Source organism: Ziziphus jujuba, chromosome 2 (assembly GCF_031755915.1).
Source record: "Ziziphus jujuba cultivar Dongzao chromosome 2, ASM3175591v1".
NCBI lineage: Eukaryota > Viridiplantae > Streptophyta > Magnoliopsida > Rosales > Rhamnaceae > Ziziphus > Ziziphus jujuba.
The window spans coordinates 15,050,678-15,078,441 of NC_083380.1; the positions used below are offsets into that span (position 1 = coordinate 15,050,678).

At 32.7% G+C, this 27,764-nt stretch overlaps 6 protein-coding genes across 7 annotated transcripts; 1 reads left to right on the forward strand and 5 right to left on the reverse strand.

Moving 5' to 3' along the window:
* Nucleotides 1-3,463: 3,463 nt before the first annotated feature.
* Nucleotides 3,464-4,662, reverse strand: LOC112491683 (glutathione transferase GST 23). Its single transcript, XM_048473735.2, has 2 exons — nucleotides 4,244-4,662; nucleotides 3,464-4,160 (listed from the first exon to the last, which is right to left on the reverse strand). Exons 1-2 carry the CDS (start codon nucleotides 4,560-4,562, stop codon nucleotides 3,793-3,795), a joined length of 687 nt encoding a protein of 228 aa, XP_048329692.2. The 5' UTR covers nucleotides 4,563-4,662; the 3' UTR covers nucleotides 3,464-3,792.
* A 1,602-nt stretch (nucleotides 4,663-6,264) lies between these two features.
* LOC107418746 (cyclin-dependent kinase D-3) lies at nucleotides 6,265-10,527 on the forward strand. Of its 2 annotated transcripts, XM_016027447.4 has the most exons (8): nucleotides 6,265-6,492; nucleotides 6,952-7,046; nucleotides 7,382-7,680; nucleotides 7,768-7,876; nucleotides 8,383-8,508; nucleotides 9,094-9,329; nucleotides 9,407-9,715; nucleotides 10,166-10,527. In XM_016027447.4, exons 1-8 carry the CDS (start codon nucleotides 6,489-6,491, stop codon nucleotides 10,221-10,223), a joined length of 1,236 nt encoding a protein of 411 aa, XP_015882933.1. In that variant the 5' UTR covers nucleotides 6,265-6,488; the 3' UTR covers nucleotides 10,224-10,527. The 2 variants fall into 2 exon arrangements, with proteins under 2 accessions (XP_015882933.1, XP_015882932.1); XM_016027446.3 differs by lacking the exon at nucleotides 6,265-6,492 and having other exon boundaries at nucleotides 6,945-7,046.
* A 152-nt stretch (nucleotides 10,528-10,679) lies between these two features.
* On the reverse strand, nucleotides 10,680-14,124 carry LOC107418729 (protein DETOXIFICATION 16-like). The gene is made up of 5 exons (XM_048474369.2): nucleotides 12,588-14,124; nucleotides 12,399-12,485; nucleotides 12,155-12,211; nucleotides 11,794-12,032; nucleotides 10,680-11,642 (listed from the first exon to the last, which is right to left on the reverse strand). Exons 1-5 carry the CDS (start codon nucleotides 13,130-13,132, stop codon nucleotides 11,392-11,394), a joined length of 1,179 nt encoding a protein of 392 aa, XP_048330326.2. The 5' UTR covers nucleotides 13,133-14,124; the 3' UTR covers nucleotides 10,680-11,391.
* Nucleotides 14,125-14,403: 279 nt separating this feature from the next.
* LOC107418730 (protein DETOXIFICATION 16-like) lies at nucleotides 14,404-18,388 on the reverse strand. Its single transcript, XM_048474224.2, has 8 exons — nucleotides 18,036-18,388; nucleotides 16,618-17,162; nucleotides 16,284-16,370; nucleotides 16,123-16,179; nucleotides 15,744-15,982; nucleotides 15,529-15,647; nucleotides 15,323-15,409; nucleotides 14,404-15,218 (listed from the first exon to the last, which is right to left on the reverse strand). Exons 1-8 carry the CDS (start codon nucleotides 18,339-18,341, stop codon nucleotides 15,159-15,161), a joined length of 1,500 nt encoding a protein of 499 aa, XP_048330181.2. The 5' UTR covers nucleotides 18,342-18,388; the 3' UTR covers nucleotides 14,404-15,158.
* A 794-nt stretch (nucleotides 18,389-19,182) lies between these two features.
* On the reverse strand, nucleotides 19,183-23,332 carry LOC125418265 (protein DETOXIFICATION 16). Its single transcript, XM_048474168.2, has 8 exons — nucleotides 23,011-23,332; nucleotides 21,566-22,110; nucleotides 21,279-21,365; nucleotides 21,095-21,151; nucleotides 19,899-20,137; nucleotides 19,641-19,759; nucleotides 19,329-19,415; nucleotides 19,183-19,236 (listed from the first exon to the last, which is right to left on the reverse strand). The coding sequence occupies exons 1-8, from the start codon at nucleotides 23,302-23,304 to the stop codon at nucleotides 19,198-19,200; spliced, it is 1,467 nt and encodes a 488-aa protein (XP_048330125.2). The 5' UTR covers nucleotides 23,305-23,332; the 3' UTR covers nucleotides 19,183-19,197.
* Nucleotides 23,333-24,174: 842 nt separating this feature from the next.
* LOC112488786 (uncharacterized) lies at nucleotides 24,175-26,442 on the reverse strand. The gene has a single exon (XM_060814719.1). The coding sequence runs from the start codon at nucleotides 26,356-26,358 to the stop codon at nucleotides 24,292-24,294; it is 2,067 nt and encodes a 688-aa protein (XP_060670702.1). The 5' UTR covers nucleotides 26,359-26,442; the 3' UTR covers nucleotides 24,175-24,291.
* Between the last annotated feature and the right edge of the window lie 1,322 nt (nucleotides 26,443-27,764).

A 27,764-nucleotide genomic window follows, 5' to 3' on the forward strand; every position in this document is an offset into this window, starting at 1 on the left:
TCAATTTGCTTCTCTACAACAATTGCCAATGATTCCACAGCAGCTTCGATTGCCTTCTCCTTTTTTTCTCCTTCCAATTTGAAAGCTTCCCATACTTCAGTTATACATACATACGTACATCAGTATACATACACACATTTTATGCTTTCGTATTTACATATATACTACATAGCCAAAAAAGTATGTGGTTTCAAGCACGTCTGTACCTTTTCATCAGCAAACTTAGCCGACGCACGAGCGTTGTCTTTCTCCAATGGATCATGAGGAAGCAAGGCATGGTGTTTCCAAACTTGACCAACATGCTTAAGGATGATATGGGACTCAGCTAATGGTTTGCCATGATAAGAATTGTTGGAACTTTTTTATGAGCAGGGTTGGATTTGAGAAGTAAAGGGCTTTTGTTTATCAAATCTTCTTCTTTGAATTCATATTCCATACCTTTAAGCTTCAGTTCACATTAATTGAATTCTTGCACGGTAAGAGCTTTGGTGTGTGACAATCTGCTTCAATTCTCACATTTTCTCTATCTTGGTGTAGCTACGCTATAATATAATAAAAATTTCCTAGTTTTTTTTTTTTTTAATGTGTATTTTATAAGATGTCCCAAATAGAAATATTCAAAGATTTAAATAAAAAGAAAAGTCAAAATATACTGCATATATACGGATCAATGGGGGTTTATCTTACCCTGACCTTTTTCAAAACTCAGTTATCAAATTCCCAAATGAAATCAAGCACCAAAGTTAGAATATGCTCAGAAAGTAAAATAATTTTTTTAGATGTAGAATTCAGAAGTCCTTGAACTCTTAGCCAACAAACAAGACTAAGTTATAAGTAGAAGAGAATATATATTAATATGTATTATCCACTGTTGACGCTTACTGACATCATTGCTGGCGGAATTTAACATTGAACGTTGGCATGGACATGAAGCTTTTCATTTTATTTACTTGAGGAATGGTAAAAGAATTTAGATGAGGCGTCATTTTAACACCCAAAAACCAAAAAAAAAAAATATATATATATATATATATATATGGAGAAAAAAGGTAAAAAGGAAAGTAAGAAAGAAGTAAAAAGGAAAGTAGGAAAGTAAAAGTATGAGGAACACTTTAGTGAGAAAAAAGAAAAAGGAAAAGAAAAGAGCAACTTGGTCAAATTAGGTCCTTGATATAATAATTTTCTTTTTCAATATTTTATATCATTTCAAAGATAAGATTTAGAATCACATTTACTATTTATCAGATCTTGAAAGGTTTTATTTTTTTAATATATTTTTAAATTTATATTTTATTAGAGTGAGAGTGTATAAATTTGTTTGATCCTCATGTTAATTTTCTTTTTCTTGTTTAGATCAATGTCAATCCTTTTTATTTTTTATTTTCTTTTTTTGGATGGAGTTAGAATATCAATCATAAAATTTGATGATTAATGTGATATTAAATAATTTTTTTTTTAACAAAAAATTTAAAATGGCCAAAAAAAAAACTTAAAACTAGTTTTAATATATAAATTACTAATATTTCAGGAAAAAAAGATATCAAAACAGTAGAAATAAAAAAAAAATATTTAATACATATCAGATCATATATGCTTATTAATTAAATAATTCCAATATACATATTAAATAATTATATAAACATTTTTAAAACCATTATATAATTATATTTTTTTAACACCATTATTGATAATCACTTATACTTTTAAATTCATGTATTGATCTTCAAAAAAAAAAATAATAATAATAATAAATCATGTATAAATTTTTTCAATCTTTAACAAAATCAACGGACAAAAGAATAATTTTTTTTTCAATTACAGTTGAAAAACAAAATTTAAGAACAAGATTAAACATTCATTAAAGCGAAAGCACAAATTAAGAAGAAAGATTTTATTTTATTTTTTTAGAACAAAGATTTTAAGGCTAAAAGCAAATTTATTCAACATTAATTAGGCCTTTGACTTACAAAATCATCAATCTTCATATTCAATTCTTAAATTTCTAGACTTCACACAAAATCCTTTTTTTACACTTTTCAAAACCTAATATTGAATTTTATTTTATTTTATTTTTTGGGTGAGTCTCCGTATAAAGATAAAAAATAAAATAAAATAAAGAAAGTAAGAAAATTAAAATGTTAAAAAAAAAAATTGAAGGGAAATTAAAAATATTTTAATGGAAGTAACATAAAAGGACTAACATTTTTAAGAAGTTTGGTTTCGGCGCGTAGGAATTGGCGGTCAGGTGTATCGCTTTTTCATAGGGAATGCTCCTCTTCATCACCAGTGTGTGAGAAAGCGGGGAAATTGGCTTCTCCTGGGTATCGAAGAAGAAACGTTGGAAATCTTGAAGATTATGAAGGATTTCTTATGCGGAGAAGCATAGTTTGGGACTTCGGCTCAAGATGGGTTTGTCTTGAAATCTTGCTCCTTTCTTTGATTGTTCGTTTTCTGGTCAATTTTGATATGGGTTCGTCTTAAAAACTGAAAATTTGATATGGGTTTTAGTGGATGTGCGACATTTTTGCTTCTTTCATATTATGTTTTTATTTATTTATTTATTTTTGATAAGCATGTGGGTTTTTGGTTTTAGGTGATACTGGGTATAAGATGATTAAAGACGACTAAGTACTAAGACGACAAAGTACAGGTCTTTAATTATTAGAATTTTCGAAGATTATCAGAATTGATGTTGAAAAACATTTGTTGATGATATCGACTAGTTGTGAGTAGCAGAGGAGTAATTTTATTATTAGATTATTTTAGAGCTGAATTCTAAAGCAGCAGAAGATTTCTTTTTCCTTTCTCTCTCTCTTTTTTTTTTTTCACTCTTTGTGAACCCTCACTTCGCACTTATCCTCGGAAGCACACCTTCCTTCCTTTCGATGCTTGCACTATGTTGGTTACTTTGCGGATTTTCATTGCTTCTAGACTCTTCTAGTATGAAGGCAAGCTTGCTGTCTGATCAAATTGCTAATTTCTTGGAGAACACGAAATGCTTGTCTAACTTAGTCTGGAAAACTCTGCATCTTAGAAAGTTAGTGATAATTCTTCAACATATATGTTGGGCCAATTGGATCCCTTAGGTTTCTTTGTTCAGAGTTGGATTTGTCAATGCTGTGGTATTTAGGCTTTGTCTTATTGCTAAGTATTCCAGACCATTAGTCCTAAATTTCCTTTTGTGGAACCATTATTGGGTCTTATTCTGTCTATATATGCTTGGATTGTAAATCTTGTAAATGGCAAATATATTAATTTCAAGTAAACCAATGTTTGTCTGCCCCATTTGAACTGTGGTGTAACCCTTAGTAAGGATCTTCAGGCCCTTAACATGTCCCGTCTCTTATGCCTACTTCTTTGACTATTTTCAGCATTTCTTTGTGAAAGGGATAGCAATTGGATTTGCAACTTACTATGAAATACACAAAAGCAGTACTTATACGGTACATATTACCCAAAGAAAAAACTAAATAATGAACTTATTTGGTACAAATTAACATCACAAAGAACAGGTATACACTACAAACCGAATAGGATTTATAGGTAATGTTTGGATAAATGATACCCTTATTTGCTAAATGCATGGTGAATTGGTGATGAAAGAAACAGAATATCAGAGAATTAATAGTCAAATTACTACCAATTCCCTTTTTATCTATTCCTTTTGATTTCTATGGGAAGCCTAGATAACAATGACCACTAGTAATAACCTGCAAATCAGCCTGGTGCTAAAATCTTCCTCCTCAATTTATTGAAAAATTAGGCAAAAAAATAAAAAGGGCATTTATGAATTCATTGTTTGATTTTGTTTGCTGCAGCTAGGGCACGGTGGTAGCGGAGGCTTCCTTTTAAGTATTTGACAAGGTTTTCTCCGGATGGAATGGATTTTCTGATGATTGGATTATTGATGAAATTCAGACACCATTGATGGAGTGATGGGAAGCTCTCCTTACCAAGCAACTTCATGCCTCCTACTTCTTCCATAACATTAAGCCAGTGAGCTAACCAACCATATACTAAATCCAAATACCCTATTCTTTCTCCACCAAAATACTTCTTTCCTTCAATCTGCTTATCAACAATTGCCAATGATTCCACAGCAGCTTTGATTGCCTTCTCCTTTTTCTCTCCTTCTGATTTGAAAGCTTCCCATACTTCAACTATAAGCCGAACACAACAGAATTCACATACTACGAACATCATGCATACATAGGGGAAAAAAAGGCATGTAGTTGAATTAAACATGTATGTACCTTTTCATCAGCAAACTTAGCGGATGAACGAGCAATGGCTTTGTCGGATGGATCATGAGGAAGCAAGGGATAGTGTTTCCAAACCTGATCAATATACTCAAGGATGATAAGGGACTCGGCTAATGGTTTGCCCTGATGAAGAATTGTTGGGACTTTTTTGTAAGCAGGGTTAGATTTGAGAAGCAAAGGGCTTTTGTTTAGTAAATCTTCTTCTATGAATTCATATTCCACATCTTTAAGCTTCAGTGCCCATTGAATTCTGGCACAATAAGAGCTTTGGGGTGTTGCAATCAGCTTCAATTCTCCCATTTTCTCTATCTTTATGTATAACAAAAAATTTCTAGCTTATTTTTATGTGCATTTATAAGATATCCCAAATAGAATATTCAAAGATTTAAAAATAAAAAATAAAAGAAAAGTAAAAAATATACTGCATATATATATATATATATGGATTAATAATGGGGATTTATGTTACCCTCATTCAAAAAAATTGAAATCAAGCACCAAAGTTTGGAATATACGCATAGAAAAGTAAAATAATTTTTTTAGGCGTAGAATTCAGAAATCTAGAACTCTCAGCCTTATAGCAAACAAACAAAAGTCTCTTCCTTAATCAAAGTTAAAAGTAGAAGTGAATATAATATTATGCACCGTTGAAGCTCTTTTTTATTTTTTTTGGTTTTTGTTGGTTAATCACTGTTGAAGCTCTTTGACATCATTGCTTGCGGAATTTAACATTGAACAATATTGCCATGACCGCTGATGAGGTATTTCATTTCATTTTCCCAAGGAATGGTGAAACAATATAGAGCAGGAGCTATTTTACACCCCCCCAACCCCCCACCCCCCAAAACAAAAAAAAAAAAAAAATGATGAAGTGGCCCAAAAAAAAAAAAATGATGAAGTGGCCCAAAAAAAAAAAAAAAAAAAAAGAAGTGGCAGAAAAAGAAAAAAAAAAAAAAAAGGGTAAGAAGGTAAAAATTAAAAAGTAAAACCGAACACATGAAAGTGAGAAAAAACCAAGAGAAGAAAAGAGTTATTAGAGTGGGAACGTATTAAATTTATTTAACCCTCATGTTAATTTTCTTTTTCTTGTTTAGATCAATGACATTCTTGTTAGTTTTTTTTTTATTTTTTATTTTTGGATAGAGTTATAATGTCAATCATAACATTTGATGATTAATGTGATAGTCAAATAATTTTTTTAAACACATTCAATTTTAAAACTGCTATAAAGAAAAAAAAAAAAAAACACTACAAACAAATTTTACATCTGTTAAAAAACAAATTTTAATATAAAATTACTAATATTAAAAAAATCAAAAAATTAGAAATTAAAAAAAATAAGAAGTTAATATCAGATCATAGATACTCATTACTAAAATAATTCCAATATACATATTTTTACAAACATTTATAAATCCACTATATAATTCACAGAAATGCAGTATAGATAATAAATTATTCTTTTAATTTCATGTATTAATTTTGTCAAATTTTAACAAAATCAACGGACAAAAGAATAAATTGCTATATTTAATTATAGTTAAAAAACCAAAATTTAAGAACAAGAGTAAACATTGATTAAAGTGAAAAAACAAATTAAGAAGAAAGATTTTATAGTTTAAAGCATTTTTTCCCTTTTTTTTTTTTTTGTTAAATAGAGTTTAAAGCAGTTTATTCAACTTTAATTTGGCGTTTGACTGACAAAATCAGTCTTCACATTCACATCTTATATTTCCAGATTTCACAAATCCATTTTTAAAATTATATTCTTACCCTTTGAAAAACTCATATTGAATGTTCGTATGTGTATGTGTTTGGGGGGTTTTTTTTTTCTTTTAAATTTTTATTTTTTAATGATATTGTCAAAAAGACAACATAAAAGTGTTGGGTCCGTATAAAAACTAAACAAGAAATAAACAAAAAAATATATGACGAAATAAAGAAAATTAAAATATTAAAAAAAAAATTGAAGGGAAATTAAAATATTTCAATAGAAGTAACATAAAAAGAGTAGTTTTAAAACTTAGGATTCTGGGTGCGTAAATCCAGTGAGTTGTGTCGCACTTTTCATAGTGAAGCGCTCCTCTTCTTCTTTACTGGCGTGCGACAAAGCGAAGGAGGAATCGGCTTCCTGGGTATCGAAGAAAAAGTTAGAAATCAGAATGTGGGATTTGAAGAGGAAGGGTTTCTTATGCGGACAAACATAGTTCAGGACTTCGGCTCAAGATGGGTTTGTCCTAAAATCTTCTTCCTGTCTTTTATTGTCCGTTTTCTTGTCAATTTTGATATGGGTTTCATCTAAAAATTGAAATTTTGATATGGGTTTTACTGGATGTGTGGGATTTTTGCTTTTTTCATTTTCTTTTTTCGATAAGCGTGTGGGTTTTTGGTTTTAGGTGATAACTGGGTATACGATGATTAAAGACTTGTATTTTTGTTGTGTTTGAAAAAATCTTTTGGTTCGAAGATTACAATTTGCTGTTGAAAGACATATGTTGTTGATATTGGCTAAGTTGTGAGTAGCAGAGGAGTGAAATTCTGTTTAGATTCTTTTAGAACTGAATTCTAAAGCAATTGTTTTTTTTTTTTTTTTGGTTCTTTTATATATATGTATATGTATTAATGTATTCTTTGCGACAGTATGATTTGGGATGAATAAATAATGATAGATGTATGGTGAAAATGGCAGAGAACGATCCATCAAAGAAAATGTCCAGATATCTGAAACGAGAAGTCCTTGGTGAAGGTACTTATGGAGTCGTTTATAAAGCAATTGATACTGAGGTAAACCCCTAAACTTAAAAGATTTCTTGAACCTTTTTTTTTTTTCCTCCTCCTTCTGGAAAATGCTTTGCTTTCTAGTGTCATACCTGAATATGGAGAATATGGAGCAGATTGACTTGTTTCAGAATCCAAATTCATTTTTCTTCATGCTTTTTTAATTACCCAAATGGGAGAATATGAATATGTTATATGTTCTTCATCTGATGTGGTAGTTATTGTAAAATTTTAGTTTATTTGTCTCCTATTGACATTTAGCTGTCAAAATACGGTGTTATGAATTCGGTAAATAGTCTATGCACAGTTCTGGTTTGAGTTTTGATTGACTCATTGTGCAGACGGGACAGACAATGGCAATTAAGAAAATTCGTCTTGGAAGGCAAAAGGAAGGGATAAATTTTACAGCACTTAGAGAGATCAAACTGCTAAAAGAGCTCAAGGATCCAAATATAATTCAGTTGAGTGATGCATTCCCCCACAAAGGAAACTTACATCTTGTGTTTGAGTTCATGGAGACAGACCTTGAAGCTGTTATACGTGACCGGAATATATTCCTATCACCAGCTGACATAAAATCATACCTTCAGATGACATTAAAAGGACTTGCTTACTGCCACAAAAAATGGGTATTGCATAGGTAGTCATTTTAGCGTCAGAAGCTTCTTCATAATTTGTTACTTTCTTGCTATAATTTTCTCAAATGTTTGTTACTTGTGCTTTACAGGGACATGAAGCCCAACAATCTCTTAATAGGATCTAATGGACAACTTAAGCTTGCAGATTTTGGTTTAGCACGAATCTTTGGAAGCCCAGATCGGAGGTTCACTCATCAGGTATTTTCTTGTATTACATGGTGATTCATTTAGGTATGTCAGAACATGTAATTTAAGTTAGGTACCTTCTGTTTTTGTTGAAAGAAGTTATTTGTGCAGTTTTGGTCTGGGTCCATTATCTCTCTTGGATTTATATATCCATGCTGGCATTGCGGCCTTACAATTCCTTAGCTCTCTCTCTCTCTCTCTCTATATATATATATATATATATTTTCTCTTTTCTCTTTTGCTTTGTCTTTATCTTTTCTTTTCCGTTGTCATTTGGTCCTGATAGGTATAACAATCAGTTCACTCTATCAGCAACTAGCCTTTTGGTTATTTGATGAGGAATAGAATGATTGAATTGTCAGTTTGGGATTTTTCATGTGGAGTTTCTCTTACTGTCAGCATAATATCTAAAAAGTTTACTGAAGTGATTTTTTCCCCTTGTAAAATGCAATTATGTCAAGTTGGCTACTTATGGATTGGTTCTCATCTTAGTTATGAGTTTGTGATACTTGTGATAGGTCTTTGCTCGATGGTATAGAGCACCTGAGCTATTGTTTGGTGCCAAGCAATATGGTTCTGGTGTGGATGTTTGGGCTGCAGCTTGTATTTTTGCTGAACTTCTCCTACGTCGACCTTTTCTTCAGGTAACTATATGTATAACATTATGGGGCTTTTACTTTTGCAAAATTGTGTGTTTCTGTTTTAGATCCTTTCAACTTTAAGTTGTTGTTTCAAAAATTAAAAGGATCTGGCTGCATATCGGAGGTAGCTCTTCTAAGTATCCTTTGTTTGACAGTCTCATAAAATGTAAAAATAATAATAATAATAATGATAATGCTATTTTTAGGTCCCAAATCAGTTCAATGACAAACTCACTATTAAAGCATTTGGTTCCTTTGTTTCCCACTTTTGTGTCTTTTCTTTTCCTTTATTTTTCTTTATTGTCATGAAGTCACAGAAGGGCTTCCTGCTAGTCCCTGCCAACACCACGTCCTGCATCTCTGTTGCCATCATCACTACTTTTGTATCTGTTTATTGGGCTGCAGTCTTTGGTAGCTTGGAGTAATATATATACTTAGCTTGGAGTACTATTATTTTTAGTTTTCTTTATATGTTTGCATTGTAATATTTAACTGTTATTACTTTGTTATTTTTATTATTACAATGGTCAATTTAATGATTTTCTAGTGTATTATATTTTAAGTCTGATTGTTTCCAATACATGGTAGGGATCAAGTGATATTGATCAACTAGGAAAGATATTTGCTGCTTTTGGGACTCCAACAGCTTCCCAGTGGCCTGATATGGTGTACCTTCCTGACTATGTGGAATACCAATATGTTCCTGCACCCCCTTTACGTTCATTGTTCCCAATGGCTAGTGATGATGCTATTGACCTGTTAGCAAAAATGTTTACTTATGATCCAAAGTCTAGGATATCCGTTGTGCAGGCGTTAGAGCACAGGTACTCACTTTAACTGTTCAGTTGGTTTACTTATAGCTATTATCAGTTCCTCCTATCATATTTGTTTCCCTATTTAGGTACTTTTCATCTGCGCCTTTGCCTACAGATCCACCAAAGCTTCCTAGACCCGCTCCTAAATCTAAAGCTTCAGATTCTAATGCACGCGAAGGTCCAACTGTATTGTCACCTCCAAGAAAGTCAAGGAGAGTGATGCCAGATCGTGAGGTTTCTGAAGGACTTACATATCAAGGTGATAAAAATGATGATCATGGTGGTGAAATCAGACAGGCAATTGGCGAGAATACAAGTAGGAATGAACCAGTGCCAATGTCAATGGATTTCTCAATTTTTGGAGCAAAACCACCAAATAGGCCTACAATTAATAGGTAGAGCACTGTTGATATATTCTCATTTTTTGTAGATGGTTTAATGGTTCAAACCTATGTAACTTACTCAAATGTACATGAATTTTTCTGCATGTCGATGGAAGCTAAACCATATAGTGTATACCTTTTTCATTATTTGTGGTCTGTTTGGGTGGGTGAGTAGAAAATTCCTTCCTGGCTGTGTCGAGTTTCTTGTGTTCTCCTTTTTGGTTCCTATTTTATTATACTAGTTAATTAAAAACTTGTTGGGTTAGAGTGAATATTGATGTTAGTATTATCATATTCATTGAATTAAAGATGGTAGACTATGCTGATGTTATGGTTTGCTTCTTTTTATTTTATTTTATTTTTTGGGGATACGGAGTTATGTCTAGCTTTATTTTGTACTTTTTGGTGGACACTGACTTTTTATTTTTATTATTTATTTATTTATTTATTCCATTTTTGCAGTGCTGATAGAACGCACCTGAAAAGGAAGCTGGATCTTGAGTTCCAACACCCAGAATAAAAGCTCCATGTGCTGAGATCATTTGTTTATGAGGATGTAATATTGTTGGGCTCATGATGATGCGGCACCCTTGAAATGTTTCAAGTTTGTCATAAATCCGCCAGTTTTCGACAATGTCACTTTTTCCTTATATGGGTATGAAATCTTTCATTGGTTTTTTTTCCATTTATGGAGATGAGAAGGGATGGAGAAATATCTGATAAATTGAAGACAACAGCAATACATATGTTGTAACATTTTGCATGGTGAAACAGAGAAATTTATACAAAAAGCTTATTGAAGAACGGAGTTTTTGATGGTTCTAGTTCTTTTTCTTTTCTGCTGTACTTCTTAATTATATATTATTCTAATTATATCATGGAGAGAAGTCCAGATTGTGACTCGGGATGATTTACACCCGAGTGCGGGCATTGACTATTTTAGCTATTGAGTAAACCTTGTACCTCTCTAGAATAAGATCCAGTAGTAGCAGATCCAGCAGTAGCAGAGATCGGATTTTAAACAACTTCTGTGAGGGCCGTTAGAAACATATTTATATGACATTGCTTTTCATTGTTTCTTCTTAGTCTACTAAATAATATTATATACTTGAAGAAACGTCAAGTGGAAAACAATTACTTTGCAGAAGAAAAGTATTTTATGTTATTGTAGCTTGAAAGGTTAATCAAACTTCTCATTATCTTGCCCCTTTTCTTTTACTTTTTCCTTTGCCAGATTTAAGTAACCTGTTTTCCAAGATTTGCATCGTTGGACCCCTCGGTCAGTACCGCTTGCAATGTCTAAAAGATAAAATTATAAATTAAAAAAGATATAAGTTTAGTGAACCCTTGAATAATTTTCTTTTCATTTTTTTTTTTTTTAAAGCTGGTTTAGTTTGTTTCCACCTACAGTTAATGATCAAGATTCTCTCTGCTTAATTAACTGGACTGGTGTTTGGAATCCTTTTGGTCCTTTGTAGACAATTCTACAGGAGTAATAGATTCATGAACTCTATCTGACGCCTTGGTTGCCTGGCCAAGTGAAACAAGAAATAAAAGGTGTTTTGAGTTTATTTAGGAAATGAAAAAAAAAAATAATAATTAAAATTAAAATGTTTTGATTACCTCTTTCTGCCAATCAGAGCGCATGGTTATGAAAAGGAAAAATAATATTTGAAACACAAATGCTGTTATGATCCCCAACCAAAGCCCCTACATAAAATAAAAAGGGTATGGAAATAGCAAAGAATAGATGGGAAATAACTTTCTTTACTGACATGGAGATGAAACATATGATGAAGGAAAAAAGAAAGAAACTTCACTTTTGCTCTCATATGCAAGACAAAAACCAGTATAGTTGCACAAGGAATGCCTAGCAGATAGAAAGCTCCAAAATTTACATATGCACCTATCTTTTGCCAACCACATCCTCTAGCTATTCCTGGTTTCAGCAAGACAATATAGTACCAACAAATTAGCAGGTTTAGATTCACTAAAACATATGTATATATATATATATATATATTTTCACATTCAACAGAAAAGAGAAAACATAAATGGGACTGTGACAAAGCTTCTTTTTTGGCAAATACCTGAGAGCATACTTTGGATTCCATCGAGGAAGCAGGAAATCGCAAGAATAGGCATGGTGGATGCCACATAGCTGACAACTTCTTTCTCATTGCTGTATATACTTCCCCATATGTTGCGTAGCAGGATCATCAACAATGCTACTGTAACTCCCTCTATTATCACCATTACTAAGCCTACCTTCACTGCTAAACTTGCTGCTTGGGGCTGCCCGCCTCCCAGTTCATTGGATACCCTTGTGCTGCATATGGACATATATAATTGGACAAACAATATCAAATTTTATGCCAAAGCTTATGGAAATTCCTCTGCAATATATAATCTATCTAGGTAAGTGCGAAACACATGAATATCCATATATACCTCACAGCGGCGCTAAGTCCAAAAGGAATCATCCAAAGAATTGCAAATGTGTTTAGACTACAAGTTAAAAGAAAAAATAAGTTGTATAGTAATTACAATAATGTGCACTTTCACGACATTTACAATATAAATGTCTTTTGTTGTTTAGTATAATATAGGTTGTGCTAATTTGTTGATATGAATATACACGCACATGCATATAATATTATAGAAAAAGAAAGTTTTTGAGTTGAAGTATACATACCAGATGGAGAGTACAGAAGTCTCTAACTTTGGATTAGGAAGAAGACCGGCGAGTAGAACAACTATTTCGAATGACCAAGCTTTAAAGCTGTTCGATCATGGCATAACCAATTAACTACATTATTAATTCGTACCAATTTTTTATTTTTTTCCTTCAAAACCAAGTTGTTCAAAGATAGAAATTTTATACCAAAGCATGAGAGCTGAAGGAATAGAGATTTTAAGAAAAGTAGGAATTTTGTGCAATGCTGCTTTTGAAAAACCAGTCCAAGTCTTCACACATGAAGAAGAAAACTTGATATAAAGTGCCATTAACAAAACATTTATCCAGTAAGAGATCGAGTTTGCCAAAGCAGCTCCTCTACTTCCAAGTTTGGATTTGAAAACCAAAACCCAACACAACAGCATATGAAATAAAGCTGTAATTCCAGAGCATATCATCATTGGGAAGACGATGTTCTGTGTCTGTAAGAACCTTACAAGGCATTGAAGAAGTCCATAAGAAAAAATGCTAGGAATCATGAAAAGAGCATATTGTCCGGCTTCTTCTGATATTTCATGATCTTGGTGCATAGCTATTAGAATTGGTTTTGTGTTTAAGCAGATGATAGAAAGGAATACACTGACCACTGAGAGAACAAGCATAGCCCTTTGAATGTGTATGCCAAGCATCTGATATTGTTTTGCTCCAAATGACTGTCCACATAAAGTATCCAATCCACTAGCCAATCCCATCTGATCAAAGATTCAAAGCAAGTGTACAGTGAAATATGTAATCCATGAATTACATATAATCGAACATTAGGCTTACTTTGCCAACAATGTTGAACATGCAGATACAAATGAAAGTAAAGAGGAAAAAGTAATGATGGCAGTCTCACCAACAAGGTGAAAGAAGTGACTGTTGCAAAAGAAGTGGCTAATGAGGCAGCAGAGAGAGCCAACTCACCAAGGTGACCAACAAACATCAAAGATATCACCTGCAACGAGTACTGCAATATACCTACTGATATCAAAGGTCCTGCTAACCACACCTGTTTCTTCACCTCTTTAACAAATTCCTTTTCCAAAAATTCCTGGAGCTCCATTTTTTTTGATGTTTATGCTAATTATATTATTTGGAAACCATATGTATATATATATACCCTGAAAAAAGGTACAAATCCATGACCAAATTCGCATACATCTTTTTCTGCATAAAAAAATGCTTAATATGTAGTTTCTGGTTTTTGTTATATGTGAGGTTTTGCTTTTATAGAAAGCTTATAATATCTGTATAAGCAAAGATATCATGTAAGAGACATATTCTTTAGAATATATTGTTTTTCATCTGCATTCTATATGAAGCTGTAATTGTTTATATCTATGTCTTATTCTCTTTGTTTCTATACTTTTTGAGTACGATACCCTTCCAGCCTATCTTGGGACATACCAGAAATTCAATCTTATAGGAGTTGCTAGCCTAGGAATATATGTCATTTTTATAGGTTTGACACTCCTTTTCCTTCTTCATAGGTAAACTATCTTTTAGAGGGCTGAGGGCCATAGTGTTAACCTTGTTTGTGTCACAGTCACGTCTATTAAGAGAGTGAAAAGTTTCACCCTAATTAAACATTTATATGATCAAAATTTTTATAAAGACCAAAAAAAAAAAAAAAAAAAATTATTACTCCATAATTTTGTTAAATATAATTATTGCAACACCGGTTTTATGTTGGATTGAGAGTGAAAAAATTCAAATTCAAAATTATTGTACAAGAAAACGGTGATTTTACTACTGCCTTATAGGCCCCAGAGAGACGTGTTGGAATGTATTGTTAAGAGATAGACGTAGAGGATCCTACTTTGTGGGAACATTAGCAGATGCTGCAGTTTACGCCCCAAAAAACCACAAAAAAAAAAAAAAAGAAATTTATATATATATATATATATATATTTTGTACTAATTAACAAAGGGAAAAAGACAGATTACTGATTATGTGATAGTGAAATGAATTTGTTTTTATTATTGAAAGCTGGAATTAACCAGATAAGAAAGGATTTAACTAAGCAAAAAAAAAAACCAATAAGAAAAGGTATTATTTTTCCTGGAATTACCCTCTGGCTGCTAATAAGTGGCAACAATGAACCTACTGATGCTTGACCTCGCTCTAGGGGCCATGAGATGTCCTTGGACATTTCAACCTCTGAATAGCCTAAATCATAATAATATGATATAAGAGGAACCTTTCTTCAACTAACTTAAATATCTTATGACAGAAGTAATTAATAATCAATCAATTTCCAATTCACCGCAAGTATAAACCAGCAATTGACGGAGTGATCATGATTCTGCATCTTATTGAACTCATTAACCAAGATCAACAATTAAGTGAATCTAAGAACCACAAAGAAAGTGAACATTTTAAAACTTTCAAATCGTCATGATTCAGTAAAGTAGCATCAGCAAAATATTTTTGGAAAGTAATTTGTCCCTCAGTCAAAATTCTAATTGATTCTGGTTTTCTTGAAAACTAAGCTTCGAAAAGGAAGAATGGTAATCAACTCGATCCAAGTACATTTTTTCGTTTTTCACTCTCTCCTGGTACAAACAGGAGGCTTTCCTCTGTGTCAAAACAGGAAATCAAAACTAAGTTCTGGCATAAATAACTATCAAATGACAGTTGTGACAAAGTAATGTACATACATAGTATGGCATTCTTGTTGAATTTTCGAGTGATGAAACTTCTCCTTCATAAGCAATGCAGAAATTTTATCAACCTCATGATACCATATCTACCGGGATCATATTGTCATAGACTCTATCTTTAGCCTTCTTTGCCTAATTAACAAGATAAGATTCAAGTTATTTAGATGAAGAAAAGAGGGAGAGAAAGAGAGAGAGGGACGGAGAGAGAAAGAGCAGTGAGAGGAAGGATATCTTACTTCTTGCTCCCAATTAGTGCGTGCAGTGATAACAAGAAGAGACACCATTTGCACAATGAGTGCACAAATGATACCCAGCCAAAGGCCCTACATATATAAGAAAAATCTTTGGTTATACAAAGCCAATATGAAATGGGAATGAATCTCCTAAAATTTTGGAGAACAAGAGAATAATAAGAACAAGTTACTGAAAGTGAAAAGCTAACCTTTCCGCCAGTGTGAAATACAAAAGCAAATAGAACTGCAATGGGGATCCCAACCAGATAATATGATCCAAGATTGACATAAGCACCAATCTTCTGCCAACCACATCCTCTAACAGTGCCTAAATGGATGTTGTTCAAACAGATTTTACGAAAACAGATAAAGTTTACATTTAAAGCAGGCATCTATGGCATGAAAATGGGAGACATAACAGAACCTGAAATGACCGCCTGTACTCCATCTATCAGGTTAGATATGGCAAGAATTGGCATCATTTCTGAAACATATTTCAGCACATCTGCATCATTGCTGTAGGCATAGCCCCAGACTTTTCGTACAAATATCATCACTAATCCAACAACAAGGCCTTCACTAACAGCTAATATCAGGACAACATATACTGCTAAACGCGCAGCTTGTGAATGCCCAGCTCCTAGTTCATTTGACACCCGAGTACTATATAGGAGAATGGTAAACATTAGACATATTAACTCATTTGTTGACTGTTATGCAGAATCAGAACAAAGTTTCTAAAATATCTACAAGTTTTTCTCTATGCTACAGAAAGTCAAAGTATTCAGTTAAGCATAGCTAACCTCACAGCACCTCCTAGTCCACAGGGAATCATCCAAACAGTTGAAGCAGTGTTGAGGCTGGGAATATGAAGTGTTTTGTTAATCAGGAACAATGATGCAGAATCTTACAAAAGAAGTAGTAAATTGATAATTGAATCTACAAAGTAGGGTTCAACAATGACCTGATAGAAAGTACCGAAGTTTCCAATTTCGGGTTAGGAAGAAGACCAGACAAGAGAACCATCATCTCAAATGACCATATCTCAAAGCTGTGTACATGAACCATACTAATGTTAAACAGTACACAGTTCTTTAATCATGAAAAATTGCAAATGATAGGAAAATGAAAAGATAGAGCATATATGCTTGTGCACTATTTGGTTCCATTAAGAAACTAAAGAAATATTGACTTCTAAAATTACAGGATTTTAATGCCAGTGATGAAATTCCATAATTTCCTAATTTTCCTTCTGTTTTCTTCTTTACCAAGCAAAGCATAATGGAAGAGGAACTTACCAGACCATGACAGCAGAAGGAATAGCAAGTTTAAGAAAAGTGGGAATATTATGAAAGGCATCCTTTGAGAAACCAGTCCAAGACTTTCTGCATGAAGCTGAGAACTTGATAAACAATACCAACAACAAAACATTCATCCAGTAGGAGACTGAGTTTGCCAGAGCAGCTCCTCTGTATCCCATGTTGAACGCAAATATCAGAACCCAGCAGACGAAGATGTGCATTAAGGTAATGATTCCAGAGCATAGCATCATTGGGAAAACAATGTTTTGGGCTTGTAAGAATCTAACAAGGCACTGCACAAGTGCATATGCAAAAAGGATCGGAATCATACTACAAGCATATATTCCAGCAGCTTCTGATATCTCAGGATCTTGACCCAAGGCAACTAGAATTGGTCCTGTGTTTGCCCAGATAATAGCTAGGGGAATGCTGACAAAGATAAGTACAAACATAGCTTTTTGCATGTGTATCCCCAGCATATGATATTGCTTTGCTCCGTATGACTGGCCACATAAGGTGTCTAATGCACTTGCCATCCCCACCTTCTCAAATAGAAACAACATGACGCAATTTCATGAAACAATTCAGAAAGAGGAACATAATTTGGAAAAAAAGATGCTACGAAGTAAAATGTGCTTTTGGTAAAGAACAGGGTATTCCAAGCTTAGGGAGTGTTGTAGCTTTGATTATTGGTTAAATGAAATACTCAAGAATTTTAAGCCCATTACTCTATTATTAAATTAGCATTCATCATATTTTTCACTATATTAAGAAAAGTGAAAAACAAGAAGCAACTTGGAGCTTTGAATGATAAGTTTTTGAACCTTGCCATATAATCATGATATTTCACAAAAGTTATCTACAATTTGTGGCTCTAAGCTGCTCAAGTTAGTTAAATGTATGTTTAGTTTAGTAGATAAATTGGTTGAACATTTACTACTGTTTTGACGTAGATAAGGGCCATGGTAACCTTAATTGAAGCGCGTCCTTAAACAGACAATCTGGCAATATTTAAGCTCTAAGTGCCCTTCATTGAGACTACAAATCATACAAATGAAGAACCATTTTATGTCTGTCTGACAAAACACAAAAATTCATTGCTAATATAGTTATGAGGGCATAATAGGATCAGATTTATCAAGCTCAACCTGAATATGGGTGCTTGGACACTAAATCAATTGGCCTAGATTCAACACAAAGGATTGAAACTAACATGCTTGCAATATATATATATATATATATATTAACATTATAAGAAACTGAAAAGCACAAATATATCAACATTTTAATAATTAAAACAAGCACATGAAATTGGAAAATCAGATGCAAATTAATTAACAAAATAGCTTTGAAATTAAAGAACTTTTAAGTAGGTGCTATTCATATATATATATATATAGTAATTAATGACGAACCAATAAGCTGAAGCCAGTGACAGAAGCAAAGGAAGTAGCCATTGAGGCACCAGAGAGAGCCAACTGACCCAGATGACCCACAAACATGACAGAGATAACCTGTAACAAAAACAAAGAGAGACTGACGCTGATGAGAGGCCCAGCAAGCCATAGCTGCCTCTTAACTTCCTCAGAAATCTCCCTCCACCCGGTGTTATCCTTTACATTAATATTAATATCGTTTTCAGGATAAAACCCAGATCCATCTTCTTTGGATATTTGTATCAGAGGCGAAATGGAACATGTGTTTTGATCATCTTTCTCCATTTATGCCCTTCTTCTTCTCTTTTTACGTTGGTTATTGAGAAATAGTGTGATGCAGCAAATCACGCATGAGCTCATAATACAGAGCTTTCATTTCTTTTAATAAAAAAATATATATATACAAGAAAATCCTCTGCTTTGTTCAACAAATTAAATATTCTGTTTGACCATATGTGCATGTTATTTGTTTATTTATTTTTTGTGGAATTATGCTTGCGAATTACCAAATTTTGGATATTACTTATCTGATGTAGAAAAAAATAATTATTACTTTCATAAAATTAAAGGATATATACCAAATGATATGCAAAATTTGATAAATAAATCTGGATAATCTAAAGTATTATATATATATATATATTTTTTTTTTTTTCTGAAAAAAACAGAAGAAGAGAATTTAGCAAATTAGTTTATTATAGGCTTCCAACTTTTTATTATACGACTACTTCAAAACATTTTTAACTTGTTTTTTGACGTTTTCAAATTTATTTTATATTTGTTTATGGAAACTGTATATGTTGAAAAATAATGGCTAATATAATATAATTTTCTTTTGAGATATCACACTCTTAAATTTACATAGAAAAGAAAATGTAAAAATGAATAAAAATATATATAATATTTATTCAGCCAAATTCATAATTAGCGAAGGTTCAAAAAAGAATTCAATTGGAGAAGATAGCTTATGAGTGCTCTAATAAAATGAATTAACAATGTATAAAATTAAAGGATAGCACTAATTGAATTTCCAGTGACATATGTTCAAAACACACGAAATGGTAATGTTTTTCAAATTGCAAATATGGCTCGAAAGTGGAAACAAACTGAGCCTGAGAAGCTGTACTTCAAGCAGGAGTTATCAAGTTCCTTCGCAGACTCTCTCTGTAGCCTTCTTTGCCTAAACAAATTGGTGAACAGTCAGATTCAAATTAATAAAGAAGAAATTTAACAAAAGCTAGAGAGAGTTTCAGAAAGTGAATGCATAATTACTTGTAGCTTCCAGTTGGTGCGTATGGTAACAGCAACAAAAAATGAGACTTGAACAATAAGTCCTCCTATAATCCCCAACCACAGTCCCTAATTATCATACAAATGTTAAAAAAAAAAAACAAGAAAGAAAAAGGTATTTATCAAAGTTGGTTAAAAAAAAAAAGTATTTATCAAAGTTGGTTTAAAAAAAAAAAAAAGTATTTATCAATAGGACGATTCTATTGAATAACCCTCCTCAAAAAGTATTTATCAAAGTTGGTTAAAAAAAAAAAAAAAAAAAAAGGGGGGGAAAAATCCATGAGAGTCAATTACCTTTCCTCCCATATGAAAGACAAATGCAAACAAAATGGCTGATGGAATTCCCACCAGGTAATAGGATCCCAGATTAACAAAAGCACCAATCCTCTGCCAACCGCAACCTCTAACAATGCCTAAAATTTTGTTCACATACTTGCCAATAATAATCAGCTAAAAAGGATTTTCTTTTTTCCAATATTAATATCTATACGTATAGGAAAATTGAAAAAAAAAAATGTTAAATATCTTCTATATAAAATAGATAAATGTAACCTGATAGACCACACTGGATGCCATCTACAAAGTTTGCTGTGGCAAGTATGGGAATCAATGCCTCTACATATTTGACCACTTCAATCTCACTGCTATAAGCATAACCCAAGGCTTTGCGAGTCAATATAAGCACTACACCTACAACTACACCCTGACTCATTCCCATCATTGTTACTACATAAGCAGCTAAACGTGCTGCTCTTGGATGTCCTGCTCCTAGTTCATTTGAAATCCTTATACTGTAAAGATCAAAGAAAAAACAAATGATCTACAATATTTGCTCGCTTTTATAGGTCCATAAACATAAAAAAGAAAATGATACTTATCCCTGTAACTGCATATATATATATATATACATAGTAGAAAGTAAATGTCATTTGTCCTTGGACCCTGCTAATAATTATCACCTATTAATTTCAGACAATCGACATGACAATTATTAATTAGGCATTCATTTTAAATCTTTTATCATGTACTAGCATGTGTATATATATATATATACATACATCTGGCTAATTATCACGTACTAGTGACTATCCCCATTTTTTAAAGATAAAACAATATGCTCATATATATAATTAATCTTTTGACCTTGTTTATTGTATAAATTTAGGAGAGGGTTTAAAACAAAATAGTTAACATGTATGTAAAGGTTTGCTAATTAGGATCCATTTGGTATAGCTGATGAAAATAGAGCTTTAGTATGTAGAGATTTGTATAATAGATCTTTTTAAAAAAGAACTATTATTAAAATGTTAATAAGTGTTTAGTTGTAAACAAAAAAACCATATTAAATGCTCAATGAGTTTCCATATAAACTAAAATAGCTGTATTAAATACTCAATAAGTTTCCATATAAGTTAAAAAAAAAAAACTTTTTTAAAAAAAACGAGCTTCTCTAAAATAGTTTAAAAAAACTGTTTTTTTATCAACACGTGTTTGTTGACTTTTACCAAACATTTTTATTTGTTAACAAAAAAACTTTTAACCTTTAAGTAGAACTTTTGATCAAAAAAAAAATTCACTCTGCCAAACTGGCACTTAATGTCCATGAGCACATTTAATTTCCATTTTAATTGATTATTGTTTTTATTTTCCATGTTGTATAAATAACATTGTGGTGGAAATTAATATTAGGAGACTTTGAATTAATTCATTAATTAAATAGTGTATATATGTTAGTTCAAATTGCTCACCTCACAGCGCCACCAAGGCCTGATGGGATCCTCCAAACTATTGTAGATATATTCAGGCTGCAATATATATGTATGGTTATACTAAAAACGTCTATAATGCGTGAATCTAAAACTATAGCCGGAAGCTATTAAAATTATTTTACAAGAAACACCAAATAATAAATTATAATAGTCAAAAGCTAACCTGATAGAAAGCACAGAGGTTTCTAATTCTGGATTGGGAAGGATACCAGATAATAAAACCATCAGCTCAAAAGACCAAAACTCCAAGCTGTTCATTGAATTTTGTAACAAAATTGTTGAAAATTACTAACAGGAAAAACATGGTAAAATACATTAAAATTAATACCATCTGTACATATATATGTTTGTATATTTATATATATATATATATATATTACAGTTAACGTGTAATTAATTAAATTATTGTATTTATACTGATAAAATAATTAGCATTTAGAAGTTAATTACCAGGTCATGAAAGCTGAAGGAATAGCAAGTCCAAGAAAAGAGAAGCAGTTTTGCAAGGCTTCCATGGAAAAGCCAGTCCAGGTTCTTGAGCATGAAGGAGAGAATTTCACATAGAGTGCCAACAATATAACATTGATCCAATAGGAGATTGAATTTGCTAAAGCAGCTCCTCTATTACCAAGTCCAGACTTGAACAGCAAAAACCAACATGTAAAAATGTGGAGTAAAGTGGTGAATCCGGCGATAAGCACCATCGGCACGACTATGTTCTGTGTTCGTAAAAATCTTATTTGGCAAGCAAGAATTGCATTGCCAAAAATGCCCGGGATCAAAAAATGTGCAAATTTTCCAGCTTCTGCTGCTATATCTGCATTTTGGCCCACAAAAATTAGAATAGATCTTGTATTTGCGACGGTTATGGCAAGGGGTATGCTGACGAGTAAAAGAACAAACATAGCTCTCTGCATGTGTATGCCTAGCATATGATATTGCTTTGCTCCAAATGACTGCCCTGATAATGTGTCCAATGCACTTGCCATCCCTGCCTATTTCAACCAAAAAAAAGAAAAAAGAAAAGTGTAATGGTAATTAAGATCTTCTTCTTGATCCCTAGGGAAGTATGTGCATGGTTTTGGTGGATTTATAGAGTGCCTTTTTTATTGGAAGGTAATTGACATCTTTAGTTACTATAATTTCAAGAAAAGTTTGGCTTTAGATGTATAATATTATCTTTGCCTAATAGTATTATTGTGGAGATAGTTTAAGTTTTATTGTTGATGATGATCCTGAGTTTTAAAACTCCATATCCCAGTATTATATATATATACATATATATATATAGAGAGAGAGAGAGAGAGAGATAGCATTTTCTGTCTTAAAATTACTAATTTTTCCTTCTTACTTGTCCTCTCTTGTAATTACTAATTATACAACAATACATGTGAATAGAATTCAAAGTTAGCCATTACAAAGAAAATATAATTATGAGCCACCAAAAATATTGTATTAAAAAAAGTACAAAACTCCATGTAGTATCTACAAATTGGTTTTAATAATAAATCATGGCTGCAAACCAAAGTCTGTGCACTTCATAAAATATATTTATTCAGAAGAAAAAAGAAAATAAAGAAAAAAAAACTCGAACCTCAATCATGTTGGTGATCATAAACACTCTGGAAATAAGGGATACAGGGTAATACTCTGTTTTATAGTTCATATGTAAGGAATAACTTCACTTTTTTTTTTTTAATAAACCAAAATGCACATATTCTGTAATCTTCGATTCAAGTAATCATGATTGATTCCAAAGTTATAAATAAAAAAATCAACAAAAAGAAATTTTCAGCACCCAAAACAGAACTCAATTGAAAACCATATTTATAAAACATGTTTTGAGAAATTAATAAATAATATATGTAATTAAATAGGAGAAAAAAACAACTAACCAACAAGCTGAAACCGGTCATCGATACAAAGGAATTGGCCATGGAAGCTGCAGAGAGAGATAGCTCACCAAGATGACCAACAAACATCAAAGATATGACCTGTACAAATTTCTGCAATAGACTCACAGCCATTAATGGCCCTGCTAGACATAACTGCTTTTTTACTTCTTCAAGAATTTCATTTTTCGTAATACTCTTTTCACACTTTCTCTCACTTCCAGCTTCATCAAATTCTTCCTCACAGATACTAATCAATGGGGAGCTTCCGAATTGATTCTGGTTTTCTCTATCCATCGTCTTAATTAGTTTATGAACAAGAGAGAGAATAATGATGGGAAGGGAAAATGCTTTATACATAAATAAATATATATTCTTTTGTGTGTTCCACTCACTATTCCACTTCTTTTTTTTCTTTTTTCTTTTTTATTCGATGAATCACTATTCCACTTCTTTGAACATATGATTAGAAAAACAATTTGTGTACAATCGTTGTATCGGTGACACATACATACAATAAATGTGGATTGACAAGTTTTATTTTAATGTCATATAACGGTAGAGAGTGATTATAAATCATAGAATTTATTTAACATGCAATTAATGAAAGTAGTACTAAATGATGCGGTATACAAGGTTTTCTAGCGCGTAATTAATATATATATATATATATATAAAATGAGAACTGATCTTCTTGGACCTAGTTCATATCTTTTTATTTATTTATTTATTTTTTCATTTACAAGAATTTATATTAGTGATATAAGTTACATCGGTTATTTCGGTTATTAAGTTCACAACTTGTATAGACATATTGATGAGGATATTCAAAAGAGTCCATGTTACTTAATAACCACCATTTGATTTACTTATTTTTATTTTTCTTTTTGACCCACTTGATTTTAAGCCAATCTGTAATAGTACAAGTTTTTAATTTTTCACATCAACACGTTTTTCAGTATTTTCTCCTAGAAGATTATATATGTACTAAAAATATACGTATTTATATATTGACATTCTATGTTGCGTATATCACAAGAAGCACTTAGCGAAAATGCTTTTTACACTTTTATGTTATACATTGAATTAATAGAAGAGTAAGAAGTAGTTTAATAATAAAAAAATTATGAACTTTGGACATAATTTTTTTTTTTTTTTTGTTTGTAACTTTAGATATATATAATAGGTAGAAATGTTTACAAAAGAAGTTCAAATACACAGTTTGACAACCATGATTTTGCACAGTACTACCCCATCTAATCCCCAGAAGAAACTTTCTCTTCATCAGAACAAATTTCTCGCTTCTTCCACTTGCAGCTTCTTCCATTTGTAGGCAGCTTCCAAAATCTTCAAATTTGTAATTTGTGTTTTCTCCTCAGGGAATGAGTAATCAATGGATTCCTCAAAACCAGCAGCACCATCTTCAGTTGCCATTTGCCTCCTTTTCTTCAGTTTCTTTGACACTAAGCTGGCATCACCTAAATCCCCAAAACCAACCTCCATATTCAGCCATTCTTCTTCAAGCATTGCTCTTTCTTCGTTTGAATCAGGAAAAGCTGATGTGCTGTAATAGTCTATTGCTTTCTCAAAGACTCTTCTTGAACGCAAAACGCACTGTTTCTTTTGCTCTTCCAAACCTTCCAAATCTGTTTCTTTGATTGAAGCCTCAAACTTGGCATAGCTGATCCAAACTTTCACATGCTTGGTAAGTTTTAACAGTCGCTCATACAAGTCTCTGGCTCTTTCAAATTCACCTTGTGATATTTCAAAGTCAATGTATGTCTTCCACATATTTTCTGGCTTATCAAGAGCTGGTTGAGCAATTGCAAGCTCAAATATGCTTCTTGCACGCTCTGTCTCACACACACATATTTCCAACTCTGTATACTTGCTCCATGCATACACATTCTCTGGTGCCCATTCCAAGTACTTCTCGTATAATTTTCGACAGCGGTCTATGTTCCCCAATTGCAATTCAATCTCTATATAATTCTCAAATATCTTGTCCTTAGGAGCTCTTCCAATTGCGTTTCCGAGTATTTTTCGTGCACCTTGGAGATTCAGCTGTCGAATTTCAAACTTTGCAGCAAGAAGCCATATTTTTGTAAAAGATAATTTTTTGTTGGTGATCAGTTTTAGACACTCTCTATACACATCTCTTGTCCGCTCCATGTCTTCAGCATCAAGTTCTTCATACAGTGCATACTTGATCCACAAGTAAATGTACTGCTTCCAATACTTTTTCTTAGTAACAGGAGGAACATTAGCAATAGCTCGCTCATAAACTTCCCTAATTCTCTCTTTATCACCCACTGTCTCTTCAAGAAGAATGTAATCAAACCAATTACTATACTCCAGAGGATTTTCCCAGACTTGATGCTCATACTCAAATCGCCTCAACCCCACTATAGCATTGTCAATCTGTTCCTTATCTCCGCACTGCTTCTCAAATGCTATAAATTTCCTATGCAAATTTTCAGCCCTGTCCTTATTGGAATTACAGATATACTTAGCTACATGATCAATTGCAAATTTATAGATACACCTAGCTCGCTCTGGTTCCTTGCAAAGCTCTTCGAATTCGGCGAAAGCGACATATAGCTTATCTGCTTCATCATTATCAGCTAATCCATCGACGGCCCTCAAATACACATTCCTACACCTATCAATCTGTCCATTCTTCATCTCGAATTTGGCGTACAGTATCCAAATTTCAACAGCAGGGTGGCACCCAACGAAGCGCTCGAAAATCGCTCTGGCGCGATCGACCTCATTGAAACGGAGCTCGAATTTGATGTAGGAAAGCCATGCTTCCTTGTCCGGCATCCAAAGCATCCACCTTTCGAAAATCTGCCTGGTACCGGCGACATTGCCGAGAATGCGCTCCATGTGTATGTATTTAATCCACAACTGGTTGACTCTGGGAAGCAGAGTAACAGCGCGGTCGAAGATGTTTCTTGCATGGTTGATGCACTTGCTCTTGATCTCGAACTCAGCGTACTTGATCCAGGTTGAGTGGTTCCTGTAATCGACTTCAAGTGCTCGCTCATAGACTGAGCGAGCTCGTCTCAAATCCTTCTGAGATTCTCCTTCCCAATGAGCGTACTTAATCCAAGTTTTTGGATCGGATCTGAAGCGGCGGACTAGGTCCTCGTACTGCTTGCGTTTGCGGAGACAATAATCGTCGAGTTCGTCTTGATCGGTGATTTTCTGCCGCTTGTGGGGTTGGGTTTCAGATGCATCATGATGCTCTCTGGCTTCACGGAGGATTTGCTCGGCGGTGATTTGGATTGGGGCTGGGGTTTTGTTCTTGACGCTAGTCGGACGGGGAAGTCTCACAGACAATGACATTGCTGGGTTTTAGAAGAGAGAGAGAGAGAGAGAGTGTGTGTTGGTCGAGATGTATAGGAGAGAAAAGGAAACGATATACAGTAAAAAGAAAAGCCGAAGCTGTCTATATATAATATTATATGAACGCAGTTTCAAATTCTAAATCCCCCTAGGACTAGGAACCGTGTTACCCAAGTTTCATTGGGATTGGTCAATCGAATTTAGGAAATCTCCCCTTCTTTTTTTTTTTTTTTTTTTTTTTTTTTTTTTTTTTTTGGAGAAAAGGAAACCTGTCCTTTTATTTGGTAATAGCAATTAATATCAAGCTAGTTCCCAAAAAAAAAAAAAAAAGTTGCTTTTCGATATTGGATTGCCCTGTGTAACCCAACCATATACCCCAAATTATTTTAATTTTGAAAGACTTGGACAAAGATAATCAAAATAATGACTGAGTTACATTAAATTCACCAAATATATATATATATATTAAATTCCAACGCGCTTCTTCTTTCATCTTTAAAATAATAGAAAAAATCAATTAAATGTGCTAATTGACACTTTATTCATGAATATTTAATTAGGATATTTAATTGATCAATTAGGCACTTCATTACACACGGATTAAATTTTTGCAAATTAGACGAATTAATAGGCAGGAGGATATATATAATCCTTAAAATATAACTTGAAGATGGGAAATATTTTCAGTAATATCAAAACACGTAGAGGCACAATATGTCCAAGTTGAGAAAACATGTCAAATTAGTGGGCCATAATTTGATCCTCATGAGACTGTTAAAGTGGAGTTTTCAAGTCCTTCTAGATTCTTTCTGCAGCTTTCTTTGCCTAAACATATTGAATAAATTAATGATCATCAATCACATACATTAAAAAAAATAAAAAAAAATAAAAAAAGAAATACTAAAATTTAGATTGAGAAGAGAGAGAGAGAGAGAGAATGATTAATGTTTACTTGTAGGTCCCAGTTGGTTAGTATGGTAACGGAAACGAAAAACGAGACTTGAACAATGAGTCCTCCTATGATCCCCAACCACAGCCCCTAATTAATCAACCAATTTAATTAATTTAGTAAGTTAGCAAATAACTGACATTAATTATTAAAATATCACTTAAAAATAAAAATAAAAATCCATGAGAGTCAATTACCTTTCCTCCCAAATGAAAAACAAATGCAAATAAAATGGCTGATGGAATTCCCACTATGTAATACGATCCAAGATTCACATAAGCACCAATCTTCTGCCTAGCGTGTACAAATATCTCTTCTCTTAATTTCCAACTTTATGCATATATATATATATATATATTGTCCGTCTGACTGCCTATTAGCCTTAATACGTGTATATTAACATTAATAGGCAGTCATATATGCCTAGTAAACTGAGCAACATTGTCTATTATAGCAG

Coding starts and splice junctions, on each gene's coding strand:
- LOC112491683 (XM_048473735.2), bottom strand. CDS start 4,562: ATGGGAGAATTGAAGCTGATTGCAACACCCCAAAGCTCTTATTGTGCC. Junction 4,161..4,243: donor TGATGAAAAGGTACATACAT/GTTTAATTCAAC, acceptor TTCGGCTTATAG/TTGAAGTATGGGAAGCTTTC.
- LOC107418746 (XM_016027446.3), top strand. CDS start 6,945: ATGGCAGAGAACGATCCATCAAAGAAAATGTCCAGATATCTGAAACGA. Junction 7,047..7,381: donor ATAAAGCAATTGATACTGAG/GTAAACCCCTAA, acceptor CTCATTGTGCAG/ACGGGACAGACAATGGCAAT. Junction 7,877..8,382: donor ATCGGAGGTTCACTCATCAG/GTATTTTCTTGT, acceptor TACTTGTGATAG/GTCTTTGCTCGATGGTATAG.
- LOC107418729 (XM_048474369.2), bottom strand. CDS start 13,132: ATGGGATTGGCTAGTGGATTGGATACTTTATGTGGACAGTCATTTGGA. Junction 12,486..12,587: donor CCTTCAGCTCTCATGCTTTG/GTATAAAATTTC, acceptor ATGATCGAACAG/CTTTAAAGCTTGGTCATTCG. Junction 12,212..12,398: donor ACTTCTGTACTCTCCATCTG/GTATGTATACTT, acceptor TTTAACTTGTAG/TCTAAACACATTTGCAATTC.
- LOC107418730 (XM_048474224.2), bottom strand. CDS start 18,341: ATGGAGAAAGATGATCAAAACACATGTTCCATTTCGCCTCTGATACAA. Junction 15,983..16,122: donor GGACTAGGAGGTGCTGTGAG/GTTAGCTATGCT, acceptor TCTCCTATATAG/TACTCGGGTGTCAAATGAAC. Junction 15,648..15,743: donor AGTACAGGCGGTCATTTCAG/GTTCTGTTATGT, acceptor ACATCCATTTAG/GCACTGTTAGAGGATGTGGT.
- LOC125418265 (XM_048474168.2), bottom strand. CDS start 23,304: ATGGATAGAGAAAACCAGAATCAATTCGGAAGCTCCCCATTGATTAGT. Junction 21,366..21,565: donor CCTTCAGCTTTCATGACCTG/GTAATTAACTTC, acceptor TTCAATGAACAG/CTTGGAGTTTTGGTCTTTTG. Junction 19,416..19,640: donor TCTTTCATATGGGAGGAAAG/GTAATTGACTCT, acceptor TATGATAATTAG/GGACTGTGGTTGGGGATTAT.
- LOC112488786 (XM_060814719.1), bottom strand. CDS start 26,358: ATGTCATTGTCTGTGAGACTTCCCCGTCCGACTAGCGTCAAGAACAAA.